The sequence below is a fragment of the Engystomops pustulosus genome, chromosome 4 (assembly GCF_040894005.1).
Source record: "Engystomops pustulosus chromosome 4, aEngPut4.maternal, whole genome shotgun sequence".
NCBI classification, from domain to species: Eukaryota; Metazoa; Chordata; class Amphibia; order Anura; family Leptodactylidae; genus Engystomops; species Engystomops pustulosus.
The window spans coordinates 116,094,360-116,109,716 of NC_092414.1; the positions used below are offsets into that span (position 1 = coordinate 116,094,360).

The 15,357-nt window shown below is 43.3% G+C and overlaps 1 protein-coding gene across 1 annotated transcript in view; it reads left to right on the top strand.

Annotated features, from left to right (window-relative positions):
- LAMB4 (laminin subunit beta 4) overlaps positions 1-15,357 on the top strand; it is a 108,069-nt gene that overhangs the window by 27,218 nt on the left and 65,494 nt on the right. Inside the window, exons 12-14 of the mRNA XM_072147131.1 lie at positions 64-173; positions 13,261-13,340; positions 14,356-14,506. Of these exons, the coding sequence (XP_072003232.1) occupies positions 64-173; positions 13,261-13,340; positions 14,356-14,506 (341 nt within the window). The remainder of the gene's footprint in view (positions 1-63; positions 174-13,260; positions 13,341-14,355; positions 14,507-15,357) is intronic.

A 15,357-nucleotide genomic window follows, 5' to 3' on the forward strand; every position in this document is an offset into this window, starting at 1 on the left:
TGCCTGTTGTTTGCTAAATGAATTGTACAATTAAGTTCCAGTTACAGTATTTTTCTTTTTTAGACTGTGGTTGCAATCCTTTTGGAACCTTGCCCTTTTCAGTGTGTGATGCCAATACTGGGCAATGCCAATGTCAGAGCTTTTCAACAGGCCGCTTCTGTGATGAATGCATAGTAAGTATAGTTACTAATCAGTATATGTTCCATAAGATATTGTAAATTTACCCACCAAATAATATGGAGGGATAACTTGGTTGAAAAACAGGATTGTAAAATGATGTGCTACCAAGATCAGGCAAGTGAATTCTAGAAATTGGAGGTTCTTTATTCTCTTGGACTACGCATTAATATACACTACAGGGAATACGTGAGAAATACATACAAAAAATGACTATATTAAAAATAATAATAAATAAATATGGGGATATAAAATTCTGCAAATCCAGTCTAAATTTTAAATTAAATCTATACATGCTCACTTGGAGATATAGACAGATACAAAAGGTCCTTTCATAGGTCTTTGCGGTGGTCTTGTCTATAAAAATAAATAGATCAATATATATCTATAGTCCATACTTATATATTATGACAATAATTAAATTATGGGTTTTTTTTTAAATGTTTTTATCATTGTTTACATCAATACCATCAATGATGTTATCGATACTATCAAAGTATCCAGAGGCAAAATTGAGCCTCTGGATTTACTGATCTACTTTGATTCATCAAGTACGATTCTAGCCACAAAAACATCCGTCACAACTGCACTGCATATTTAGAAAACAGTCGAAGATCCTCAAAAACTGATTTTTGGATAAAGGATACTCCAGTCATCTTCTGAAAGATGCATATAGAAAAACAAAGACCTAGTATATAAGGATTGCTTATTATCATCACAAAAACAACAAACAGAAACCAGACAGATGAGGTATATCAAGACCTTTACGCAGATCATCAGCTGACTAGATCAATATTATCCAAAATTAGGACATCCTGAAAAATGGATATTGTAGCTTTAGCCCCAAACCAATAATAACATTTAGCAGGGCACCAACACTGAAGAATATACTAGCCCTCAGTAGGTTACAGAATCCAACAACAAGACCAATACCTACAACCATATTACCATGCACCATTGGGGCCTTACGACCCAACAGATGCCTTACTTGTAAGATTTTGCAACATCATTCTACATATTTAAACTTCTACAGGAGAAACCTTTGCCTTGAAGTCATATATCACATACAATTCTGATTATATGGTTTATTTGTTAGAATGCCCTTGCGCACTATAATATGTGGTCCACACTTCCCAGGAACTTAGGAAAAAAATGAATGAACATAGGAATAAAGTAAAAATTGGTTAATTTCTACAAAGCGTCTCATGACACTTCCTCTCACCACAAGGATTTTAATAAAGTTAAGCTCGTTCCAATAGAGCATTGATGGCGAACCTTTTAGAGGCATAGTACAAACTACAACCTACTTGCATATATGTCGCATAGTGCCAACATGACAAATTAAGCAGTAACTTATTGATTCCTGCTGTATCACAGGTTTCAATCGGATCGGCGTCCTGAGTTCACCAATACAGTAGAAAGATGATGGAGAAATTTGGATTGTGGGTTTCCTCCAGGGTCCCCTGAAGAAGAAGAATCAGGGGACCTAGAGCAGGAGCTCCAATGATAATCTATCTCTATTCATACCTTCTCGCTCCTTCTGTAATCCTGGCAGCCAAGGTTGTTGCTTTAAAATAGCGCTGAGCATGGCAAGTCCTGGGTTGTATTGGACCGCAGATGGAAGCCTTGAATCCTGTCTGGCAAACTCTGTGTTGGGGTGAAGGCTTGGGTGCGCATCTAAAAGGTGCCACCTCTGTTACCGGTGCCATAGGTTCACCACCACTGCAATAGAACTAGTCCCAGAAACACATCCTGAGCGTCTAGATCAACTTATAAAAATGGAAAATTTTGTGGCACCTGTGGAACGACCTGGTGGTACCCTGCCGCAGCAAGTCCAACCCCACTTTGCGGCGGGTTTTGGTGAAGACCAGGTGCCACTTAGACTCTGGTCCCAGCTGTCGGCTAGTACCACCTTCCGCAGTGGTCCTGTGGATTCACGCATCCTTACAGTAAAATCTGGCCATGGATGCCGCCGAGGATCCACTACCTGAAATGGCTGACCTTACCACCTTCATGGAACAGCAGTCGCAACTGATTGTCGCGCAAGGAAAACAACTTGCACAACTCACCGCCAACTTGCAACAGTTGGTGGCTACCCAGCACCTGCTTCCAGCACCTGCAGTAACTCCTGTTTCTACGGCTACATCATCTACTGCTGAGCCCAGGCTGCGTCTATCCATGCCCTCCGCAGACATTGAGTCCCATCGAGTCCATGTATGGCAAGTTCTGGCGCTTAAGGACCAATTGCTTGTATGCCAAGCTCGAGAAGTGCCAGTTCCATCAGAGAAGTCTCCCATTCCTAGGCTATATTATCTTAGACAAGGGACTACAGATGGATCCTGCAAAGTTGTCTGCAGTACTTCAGTGGCCGCATCCATTGGGGCTCTGAGCTATCCAGAGATTATTTGGCTTCACCAATTGCTACTGGCAGTTTATCCCATATTTTTCCACTCTGGTGTCTCCCATTGTGGCGCTTACCAAGAAGAACACCAATCCTAAGCTTCTCTAGCGGCTGAAGAAGCTTTCATTAAGATGAAGTCTGCCTTTTCGTCTGCTCCCATTCTCACCCGGCCTGATTCTGAGAAACCGTTCCTGATAGAGGTCGATGCCTCATCCGCTGGTGCAGGAGCTGTTCTCACCCAGAAGGGGCCCAAAGGCCGAACTCTAACTTGTAGGATCTTGTCTAAGACTTTTTCTGCCGCGGAAAGGAGCTACTCTAATGGTGATCTTCTTCTCCCGAATTAATTTCTGATACATTTACGTCCGACAGAGAAGAATGTTAAGGCCGACGCTCTTTCTCGTGCCTCGGATGTTGTTGGGGAGGATCCTGCTCCTAGACATATCGTTCCTCCTGAACGACTGGTTCTTGCTGCTCCAGTGGACCTTCGGCAGCTTCCTCCTGGTAAGACTTATGTCCGACCTGCCCTTCAGAAAAGGATACTAACTCGGGGACATTGTTCTCATGTGGCTGGGCATCCTGGGGTGCAACACTCTGTCACCCTCATTTCCCGTTTATACTGGTGGCCAGGTCTGGTCAAGGATATACAGAATTTTGTGGGCTCCTGCACTTCCTGCGCCCGAAAAAAGCACTCTCAACTTAAACCTGCTGGTTTTCTCCTGCAGTTACCGATACCCAGCTGCCTGTGGCCTCATGTGGCAATGGACCTTATCACAGATCTTCCATCATCCTCGGGTAATACTGTAATCTGGGTGGTAACCGACCGGTTCTCAAAGTTGTCTCACTTTGTCCCTCTACCAGGTCCACCGTCAGCTCCACGCCTTGCCAGCCTGTTCTTCCTGCACATCTTCCGCCTTTATGGACTCCCCTTGCACATTGTTTCGGACTGTGGGGTCCAGTTTGTTTTCCGTTTAGGGCGATTCCTGTGCAGTCAGCTACAAGTGAAGCTGGACTTCTCATCTGCGTATCATCCACAGTCCAATGGACAAGTTGAGAGGGTTGACCAGACTCTGGGCTGCTATCTCCACCACTCTGCCCGACAGGACAACTGGTCCGGCCTGCTACCTTGAGCGGAATTCTCTTACAACTCACTGGATGAATGAATGGGCTCTGGTGAAGACCAGGTGCCACTTAGACTCTGGTCCCAGGTGTCGGCAATTATCATTTTCTGTGGTGGTCCAGTGGATTCACGCATCCCGAAACCTGACAAGATGCTTCTTATCCTTCGTTGGAGTCCAGCTGTGTTTAATTGAACTGATTGGACTTGACAAGGAAAGGCACACACCTGTCTATATAAGACCAAACAGCTCAGAGTGCATGAGAACAAGAGAATCATGAGATCATGTGCTAAGAAACAGAATTGTGGCAAAGCACAATTCTGGCCAAGGTTACAAAAGAATTTCTGCAGCACTCAAGGTTCCTAAGGTTCCTAAGAGCACAATGGCACAATGACAAAGATTGAACTTTTTGGTTTTAATTCTAAGTGGTATGTGTGGAGAAAACCAGGCACTGCTAATCACTTGCCATATACAACCCGGACTGTGAAACATTGTGGTGGCAGCATCATGCTATGGGGTGATTTTCAGCTGCAGAGAAATGACAAGCGGTCATCTGAAGGAAAGATGAATGTGGACAAGTAGAGCGATATCCTGGATGAAAAGACAATGACCTAAGACAAAAACTAAGCTGACTGTACTAGCTCAAAAGCTGCTTCTACTCAATACTAAGCAAAGGGTCTGAATACTAGGCAAATGCTACTTATTCTATAAACCTCTAGATGTCAGTAGTGTTTCAAGATCCTATAATAGGAATTGAAAGTCCAGTACATAGGCATCAACAAAAAATGAAGTGGAAAAACAGTTAGTTTATTACTAGAGATGAGCGAACATACTTGTCCGAGCTTGATGCTTGTTCGAGCATTAGCGTACTCGAAACTGCTCGTTGCACGGACGAATACTTCGCCCGCTCGAGAGAATGGCATCTCCCGCCGTTTTGCTTTTTGGCGGCCAGAAACAGAGCCAATCACAAGCCAAGAGACTCTGCACTCCACCCAGCATGACCTGGTACCCTTACACGTCGATAGCAGTGGTTGGCTGGCCAGATCAGGTGACCCTGGAATAGACTAGCCCCTGCCTGCGCTGCTCGGATCATTCTGTGTCTGGATGCCGCTAGGGAGAGAGCTGCTGCTGGTCAGGGAAAGTGTTAGGGTGTTCTATTAGAATAGTGTTAGGCAGGAGTGATTCTACAAGAACCCAACAGCCCTTCTTAGGGCTACAATAACTTTATACTTTTTTTTTTTTTTTATTTGCTTGTGGCTGGGCTTGCTGGCACTAGTAGTGCAGCTAGTACCATATTGTGAGGAATTTGCAGGGGGACTTGCTACCGTTGTGTTTAGCTCTTAGTGACACACATATCCACCTCAAACACCAAAGTGGGACAATTTATTAGGGGTTTGAGTAGAATTAGGCAGAGTCTGCTGATTTTTTTTTTTTTTAGCTGTATTTCATTTTATAGCTCAAACTCATCTTGCAAAGCAGTGTGCTTTCAGTGTAGGCTACAAAATAGCCATAGGAGAACCCCAACGGCTTACTTAGGCCTACAATAGCGTTATATTTTCCTTTTTTTTGTTTGCTTGTGGCTGGGCTTGCTGGCACAAGTAGTGCAGCTAGTACCATACTGTGAGGAATTTGCTGGGAGACCTGCGACCGTTGTGTTTAGCTCTTAGTGACACACATATCCACCTCAAACACCGAAGTGGGACAATTTATTAGGGGTTTGAGTAGAATTAGGCAGAGTCTGCTGATTTTTTTTTGTTTTAGCTGTATTTCATTTTATAGCTCAAACTCATCTTGCAAAGCAGTGTGCTCTCATTGTAGGCTACAAAATAGCCATAGGAGAACCCCAACGGCTTACTTAGGCCTACAATAGCGTTATATTTTCCTTTTTTTAGTTTGCTTGTGGCTGGGCTTGCTGGCACTAGTAGTGCAGCTAGTACCATACTGTGAGGAATTTGCTGGGAGACCTGCGACCGTTGTGTTTAGCTCTTAGTGACACGCATATCCACCTCAAACACCGAAGTGGGACAATTTATTAGGGGTTTGATTAGAATTAGGCAGAGTCTGCTGATTAATTTTTTTTTTTTACCTTTATTTCATTTTATAGCTCAAACTCATCTTGCAAAGCACAAAATCCAGTTGTGTGCTGTCAGTGTAGGTTAGAAACTAGCCATAGCAATAGGATAGCATCGTTTTGTTAAAAAAAATAAAAAAATAAAAAAAATAAACACATAAAAATATTTTTTTCAAGTTTACACTTTAATTTGGAAAATGTTTAACCCGAGGGCTAGGTGTAGAGGACGAAGGCGTGGACGTGGGCGTCCAACTACTGCAGGGGTCAGAGGCCGTGGTCCTGGGCGGGTTGAGACACCACCTGCTGATGGGGGAGCAGGGGAACGCCGCAGAGGTACACTCCCTAGGTTCATCATGTCTCAAGTTACTGGGACTCGTGGTAGAGCACTGTTGAGGCCAGAACAGTGCGAAGAGGTGATGTCGTGGATTGCGGACAATGCTTCTAGCCATTTGTCCACCAGTCAGTCTTCCACGCAGTCCACCCATGTCGCCGAAATCAGCACTCCTCCGGCTCCTCCACCTCAGCCTCCTTCCCCCCAGTCTGCCCCCTCCCACCAAAATTTGGCATTTGAACCGGCATACTCTGAGGAACTGTTTTCTGGACCCTTCCCACAGTCACAAACCACTTGTCCTGCTGCTGCTGAGCTATTTTCCGATGCCCAGGTTTTCCACCAGTCGCAGTCTGTGGGTGATGATGACATTATTCACGTAGTGGAAGAAGTGTGTAAAGAGGTGTCGGACGATGAGGAGACACAGTTGTCAGACAGTGGTGAAGTTGTTGTCAGGGCAGGAAGTCCGAGGGGGGAGCAGACTGAGGGATCGGAGGATGATGAGGTGACAGACCCAAGCTGGGTTGATAGGCCGGGTGAACACAGTGCTTCTGAGATGGAGGCGAGTCCTATAGCAGAACAGGTTGGAAGAGGCAGTGGTGGGGCCAGACGGAGAGGCAGGGCCAGAGCTGGTGCATCAGCGCCAAATGTTGCCCGTAGTCAAGCTCCCGTGGCGAGGGCTAGATTTTCAGAAGTCTGGAGGTTCTTTAAAGAAACACCGGATGACCGACGGACTGTGGTGTGCAACCTTTGCCTGGCCCATGTGTTAAATCTCATAGTTCAGCGTTTCCTCAAGACATACCCCAATCTGTCTGATTTGCTCACGAAGGTGCGCCGCATCTGTGCGCATTTCAGGAAGTCCAGCACAGATGCTGCCACTCTCAGGGCAGCGCAGCGCCGCCTCCAATTGCCCGCTCACCGACTGTTGTGCGACGTGCCCACGAGGTGGAATTCAACACTAACCATGTTATCCAGAGTTTACCAGCAGCGCAGAGCGATTGTAGACTGCCAGATGTCAACTTCCACCAGAACTGGTAGTCAGGTCAGTCAGCTTCCTCAAGTCTACAATGAGGAGTGGACGTGGATGTCTGATATCTGTCAGGTGCTGAGTAACTTTGAGGAGTCAACACAGATGGTCAGTGGTGATGCCGCCATCATCAGCCTCACCATCCCGCTGCTTGGCCTGTTGAAAAACTCTCTGGTCAGCATGAAGTCGGAAGCTTTGCGCTCGTCACAAGAGACGGGGGAAGAAGATTCCCTTGTTGATAGCCAAAGCACCCTTAGGTCTGTTTCTCAGCGCATATCGGAGGAGGTGGAGGAGGATGAGGAGGAAGAGGAGGAGAATGTTGGCGAGACAGAAGAGGGGACAATTGTTCAGTCCTTCACTGTTCAGCGTGTATGGGCAGAAGAAGAGGAGTTGGAGGAGGAGGAAATGGGCAGTCAGGCCAGTGAGGGGAGTGAATTTTTGCGCGTTGGGACTCTGGCGCATATGGCAGATTTCATGCTAGGCTGCCTATCCCGTGACCCTCGCGTTCAAAGAATTTATTCCAGCACCGATTACTGGATATTCACTCTCCTGGACCCACGGTACAAGCAAAATCTTTCCACTCTCATCCCTGGAGAGGAAAGGAGTGTGAGAATGCATGAATACCAGCAGGCCCTGGTGCACAAGCTGAAACAGTATTTCCCTTCTGACAGCGCTAGCGGCAGAGGGCGTACTTCTGCTGGACAAGTAGCGAGGGAGAGTAGGCGACCAGGCAGCTTGTCCAGCACTGGCAGGGGTAGGCTTTACAAGACCTTTGCCAGTTTTATGTCACCCCAGCAAGACACTGTCACCTGTCCCCAGTCTCGGCAGAGTAGGGCTGATCTTTACAGAAAGATGGTGAGGGAGTACGTAGCTGACCATACCATCGTCCTAAATGATCACACAGCTCCCTACAACTACTGGGTTTCAAAGCTGGACATGTGGCACGAACTGGCGCTGTACGCCTTGGAGGTTCTTGCCTGCCCTGCCGCTAGCGTGTTGTCCGAGCGGGTTTTCAGTGCAGCTGGTGGCATCAACACCGATAAGCGTACACGCCTGTCGACTGACAGCGCTGACAGGCTGACGCTTATCAAGATGAATAAAGCCTGGATTTCTCCGCATTTCCATTCTCCACCAGGTGAAAGAAGCTGAACCTGAATAATGTATGCACTCCTCCTCCTTATTGTCCTCCTTCTCCTCCTCTTTGTACACTAAAGCAGAGGAAACTGGCTATTTTTTTGCCAGGGCCAACTGGCTCTGGCTTTAGTACTTTATGTATTTAATTTTTCTGGAGGGCCAACTACCCTGTCCTCTGTTTTAAACAATTTTTGGGAGTGCCACATACAGGCACTCAATCTATGTAATTTTTCTGGAGGACCAGCTACCTGCTCCTCTGGTTTGAAAACTTTTTTGGACTGCCACATACAGGCACTCAATTTATTTAATCTTTTTGGAGGACCAGCTACCTGCTCCTCTGCTTTGAAAACTTTTTTGGACTGCCACATACAGGCACTATCCAAATTAAATTGTCTCCATAGCAGCCTCCACACGTCGTCTTTTTAGCTGCCTTCACACGTTGTCTCCATTGCTACCTCCACACGTCATCGCCATAGCTGCCTCCAAAAGTAGTCCATATAGCTGCCTCCATACATGGTCCCCTTATCAAACGAGCTGTGTCAGGCAGAATTTTGGATTGTATTCATGGCTTCCATGTTAACTTTGTCGCCACTCTGCTGTGTAATCCACAAAATATACTGGCAAACTTTTATCATTCACCAATATTATTTCAGCGCTTCTTGCGCATCTGTTTACATTCCCCTCACCCGCCAGAACCCAAACTTATAAGAACGCTACTACACTTGATCTTATACAGAAGGTTCTTAGAAGTGCTGTTTGGGGAGAAGCCTGGAGACAGGGGCTTGGATTGGCGAAAGCTCGCCTGGCAGCGGAGCGCCAGCTCGATCCCAAGATCCAACTAACATAGTTTTAACTGCAGCACCTTTAATCTACTACTAGTTCACTGCCTCCATACATGGTCCCCTTATCAAACGAGCTGTGTCAGGCAGAATTTTGGGTTGTTTTCATGGCTTCCACATCAAACTTGTTAACTTTGTCGCCACCCTGCTGTGTAATCCACAAAATATACTGGCAAACTTTTATCATTTACCAATATTATTTCAGCGCTTCTTGTGCATCTGTTTACATTCCCCTCACCCGCCATATCCTAAACTTATAAGAACGCTACTACACTTGATCTTATACAAAAGGTTCTTAGAAGTGCTGTTTGGGGAGTAGCCTAGAGACAGGGGCTTGGATTGGCGAAAGCTCGCCTGGCAGCGGAGCGCCAGCTCCATCCCAAGATCCAACTAACATAGTTTTAACTGCATCACCTTTAATCTACTACTAGTTCACTGCCTCCATACATGGTCCCCTTATCAAACGAGCTGTGTCAGGCAGAATTTTGGGTTGTTTTCATGGCTTTCACATCAAACTTGTTAACTTTGTCGCCACCCTGCTGTGTAATCCACAAAATATACTGGCAAACTTTTATCATTTACCAATATTATTTCAGCGCTTCTTGCGCATCTGTTTACATTCCCCTCACCCGCCATATCCTAAACTTATAAGAACGCTACTACACTTGATCTTATACAAAAGGTTCTTAGAAGTGCTGTTTGGGGAGTAGCCTAGAGACAGGGGCTTGGATTGGCGAAAGCTCGCCTGGCAGTGGAGCGCCAGCTCCATCCCAAGATCCAACTAACATAGTTTTAACTGCAGCACCTTTAATCTACTACTAGTTCACTGCCTCCATACATGGTCCCCTTATCAAACGAGCTGTGTCAGGCAGAATTTTGGGTTGTTTTCATGGCTTCCACATCAAACTTGTTAACTTTGTCGCCACCCTGCTGTGTAATCCACAAAATATACTGGCAAACTTTTATCATTTACCGATATTATTTCAGCGCTTCTTGCTCACCTCCTTTGGTTCCTCTCTGCCACCCATTGGTTTTAAGCCTGAGTCCATTTGGGGTATTTTGCCAAGACACTCTCTAGCCTGCCGCTGCTGCCGCTGCCTCTGCATAGTCCCCTATAGTGTCAGGGTCAATTATTGGATGTTTTAGATGCTATCTAGCCTCATTCGGTCACTCTGTCATTGCCATGCTGTTGCCCATACTTTTGGCATAATGGTGCGATTAAGCAGCCTCAGAGGCATCCATGCATGCTGCCCCTGCTGTTTCCTGTCCATTTCCGTGGTGTTTCCATCCTTTTCTGAGGTTCCCAGGTGCTTGGCCAAGCTTCCCTGTGCAGATCCTTGGTCCCCTTGAAAAATGCTCGAGTCTCCCATTGACTTCAATGGGGCTCGTTATTCGAGACGAGCACTCGAGCATCGGGAAAAGCATTTTAGTGCTCGCTCATCTCTATTTATTACATTTTCCAAATCATGTTAAGGTACAGTACAATATATTACACTCATTAACCCCTAGGCGCACCAGGACGTTATAGTACGTCCCCGGGGCTAGATGCTTAGCGCACGGGGACGTTCTATAACGTCCTGCTTCTGGCACCGGCTCACGAACGGAGCCGGTACCAGAAGCAGCGGCTGTCAGCTGTCTAGTACAGCTGACAGCCTGCGCTAACACCCGCGATCGGAGCCGGCTCCGATCGCGGGTGTTAACCCCTTACACGCCGCGGTCAAACATGACCGCGGCGTGTAAGGGTGTAAGCGCTGTGGATCGGATCCCCCGTGCCGCTTACCGGGGGATCCGATCCTCTGCCGGGCAGCTCCGAGGACTGGCATGTGCCCCGGAGCTGCCCGGTCTCCATGGCAGCCAGACCCCTTCCGGGTCTGGCTGTAAACTGTCTGAGCATGCGCAAGCTTGCTCAGACAGTTTACACTGCTCTACAATAAAATAGTATTGTAGAGCAGTGTATTGAACTTAAACCAGTGATCAGAGCATCACTGGTTTAAGTTCAAGTATGTATAAGTAAAAATATGCAAAAACAGTTAACACTACACATTATAATAAATAAAAAATTAATACATAAAAATATAAGCCCCTAAAATGTCACTTTCCCATAAAAAAACTTAATAAAGTATAAAAAACATAAAAACACAAAAAAACCCCGCATATTTGGTATTGCCGCGTCCGTAACAATCTGCATAATAAAACAGAATTGTTACTGGACCCGCACGGTAAACGCCGGAGGAAAAAAACGCAAAAAACGTTCCGAAAAAAGATAATTTTTAATTAATACCCTATAAAAAATGCTCTAAAAAGTGATTTAAAAAATGTTATGCACTCCAAAATAAGCCCACTAAAAAGAACAACTGTTCTCGCAAAAAATAAGCCCCTAACAAGATTTATCTGCCAAAAAATAAAAAAGTTATGCATATAAAAAGATGGTGATGCTAAAATGAATAAGATTTTCTCCAAATTAGTTTTTATTCAGTACAATTGAATAAAATACACAAAACCCCCACATATTTGGTATCCCTGCGTCCGTAACAATCTGTATAATAAAACAGAATCGTTATTAGATCCGCAAAGTGAACCCCGTAAAAAACAACCTAAAAAAACTCTCTCTGATAAAGATGATTTTTTATTAATGCCCTTTAAAAATGCTCTAAAAAAGTGATTTTAAAAAGTTACGCAATCTAAAATAAGACCACTAAAAAGAGCTATCATTCTTGCAAAAAATAAGCCCTTAAACAGATTTTTGAGGTGAAAAATAAAAAAGTTATGCATATGTAAGTCGGTGATGCTAAAATTAACAACAATTTTGCCAAATTACTTTTTATTCAGTAAAAATGGGAAAAAATAAAAAAATATATATAAATGAAGTATTTTCATAAACGTGGCGACCCAAAGAATAAAAATAATATACTATTTTCATGGTATGGTTAACGGCCAAAAAAAAAAACACATAAAAATTTTCCTAAAAATTGATGATTTTCATTTCCTCCACCAACAAAGAGTTAATTAAATCTCACCAATTAGCTATAGATGCCCCAAAATTATATATTAGAAAAGTGCATCTCATGTGGCAAAAGAAATAAGCCCCTATAGGTCCTCATTAAAAAAAAGAAAAAAATTATAGCCTGTACAATGTGACAGCAAATCTGCTCCGGATGGCGCCTCCTTCCCTTCTATGCCCGGCCGTGCGCCCATACAGCAGGTTACCACCACATGTAGGGTATCGGTGTACTCGGGAGAAATTGCGTATCAAACTTTGTGGAGCCTTTTTTCATTTTATCCATTACAAATGTTTAATTTTCCACCCAAAATGAGTGTATTGTGAAAAAATATTACAATTTGCAGACTCCACCTCCATTTTGTTTTAACCCCTATAAAACACGTAAAGGGTTAACAAACTTCTTAAAAGTGGTTTTTCATACGTTGAGGGGTGTAGTTTCCACAATGGGGTAATTTACGAGTCTCGCTATTATTTAGGCCTCTCAGTGTCAATTAGAAACTGTGCAGGTCCATCTAAATACAGGTTTTGGCGATTTTACAAAAAATGTGAAAAATGGCTCCCAAATTCTGAGCTTCATAACATTCTAGTAAAATATGTGGAATCTGAAAAAACCATGCCAACATAAAGCAGACATTTGGGAAATGTAAGTTATGAATTTATTTGGGTGCTATGACTTTCTGAATCAAAAGTAGAGAATTTAGAACGTTGAAAATAAAGAATTTTTCAACATTTTTGCCAAATTTTGTTTTTTTTCATAACTAAACGCAAAAGATTTCATCCAAATTTTTAAACTAATTTGAAGTACAATGTGTCACGAGAAAACAATCTCAAAATCCCCTGGATATCTCACAGCGTTCCAAAGCTATAACCACTTATAGTGACACAGGCCAGATTTGAAAAATGGGGCCGCGTCCTTTAGGCCAAAAGATGCTGTGTCCCGTAGGGGTTAAATCTAAACGGACAAAATAGCTACAAAACAGGAAATCTGCAGTTGACAAAAGGGAACGTATTGAACATGTAATCAGATAATAGCATATGAATACAGGTAAAAATAAACATTTTGGTGAATTTAAATAGAAATATATGATCCGTATTTCATGTATTTTTGTACTGTGGATTTATGTGCCCTTTACAAGGCAATTAATCATCATTTTTTTTACATTTTAGCCTGGCTATTGGGGACTTGGAAACAGCCTGTACCCTTGTTCTGCATGCAACTGTGACATTGGAGGTGCCCATACAAGCGTGTAAGTATACTGATTTTAAAGCATATTTTAACTTCTTTGCTTACGGTTTTTTTCCAGATATTCCTTATAATCCACAACATGAATTAAGTAACATAATAGTAATAATAATAATTGTTCATGAAAACTTTAGTAAAACAATATTTCACTAGTGTTGTCTCATTACTTTGTGTTTTGTCAAACTCCATTGGTTACTTTTCTTCATTAGAAGGGTTTTCCCACAAAAGAAAATTCTGACATTTCATTCCCTTAATGATGTTAAAACAATAAAGATCATATTAACCCCTTACTGTTACTCAGTGTTATTGCAGTTTTAGCTCCTATCACTCCCTAGGCTCTCTAAGCAGACACATTATGCTCCATCTATTTCTGTGGGGTGACAATGTGGTTAGATTATCAGGGTACAGGTGTATATACACTTTCATCTGGCATCTGACATTGTACTACACTGACACATAAAAAGAGAGAGACAGATCAGAGAGGAGAGAAGCTTGATAGACAGAGGTTGACAGACTTTCACACTGTTACACTGTGAGCCCTGCTACATCTCACAGATATGTGCCTTCCTCTGCCTTCCCCCAGATCACTTATCTCCTTGTAGTTTGTAGCTTAGAGCTACTCTTTGTTTAAGATGTGCTTACAGGAAGTGATCAGTGTGAGCTCCATGCAGGCGACATAGCTACAGGCACACAGAAGAGAGAGACAGAAATCTCATCTGCATGCTGTCACATAGAAATCCAAGATGGGGCCACCCTAGGGGCAACTGAAATTGTGTACACCAGGACTGATAGAGACAGGTTGGACTTATATCTCTGAAATGCTGTATATTTGTTAATAACAGTGAATTGGAGAATGTGTTATTTCATTATCCTGAGTACAAGAAACTTGTCTTTGTGGGAACACCCCTTTAAATCCAGGTTACTCCAACAAGTTATTTGACATTAATCTACAACTTGGTGCTGGTAAGAAACACAAGTGCTTACCAGTTTCTTTTCTTTTGATGTCTCCTTGTTTACAGGTGCTCTCAGAGCACTGGTCAGTGTGACTGTCTCCCTAACATCGTAGGACTGCAGTGTAATGAACCCGCAAATGGATATTATATTGTGCCACTAGATTATTACATATACGAGGCAGAAAAAGCACAAGCATTGTCTGGATCTGCAACTATAGTGAGTACCCAAAGATGTACAATGTTCTACAGCATTTAATTAATACCTAGATTAGTATGTAAAGTACTATACTTTGCCTGTAGTGATTTTTCAATTTTTCATCAGAACAATTTTATGTGATAGATATTGATTGCATAGAAGGCTATCTTTTTACTGGTAGATGAGTCATCTGCTCCCTTCTAGTCCTTAACTGTGTCCTTTGACCATTACTCAGATGTTCCACCAGGAACAGTGGAGGGAATTTATTAATCCACTTGGGTCAGAATGTTGGTGTAATTTGCACCAAAAAAACTGTTCCAAATCTATCAAGGCTTTTAGACCTATTTTGACATTTTTTTTACTTGGTTGACCAAGGACCCTTTGGAATTTGGAAAAGGGGCATTTTTCTTTAAGTCTTTTCTTATTTGGATGGCTAAGGGCCCTTGGCATTTGAAAATGACTCATCGCTTTACAACTGGGTGCCATAGAGGTCTGGCCGCACCATTTGCGGTCCCCATTACGTTTGTATACAAGGGACCTTAGTGGAAGGGCTCTAATATTGGTCACATAACACAGCTAAAGACTGGAAGGAAGTGGATAATTCATAAATATAAACTGAGCCGACAGAACTTCCAGGAACTGTTAGGGATGAGGAGATTTTTCTCCTCATCCCTAAAAGGCATGCCAGAAAAGGCATAATAAATATTGCCCAATATATTAATAGGTGGAATAATGTAATGCTAAATTTTTTGCTTATTCTGGCTTTCCATATAAAATCAAGAGCCCACCAGAAGAGCTTGATAGCACTTTGTTATTCTGTTAAACTAAATTTCTTCAACAAAATTTAAAAACTTAAATATATCAAACAGGAC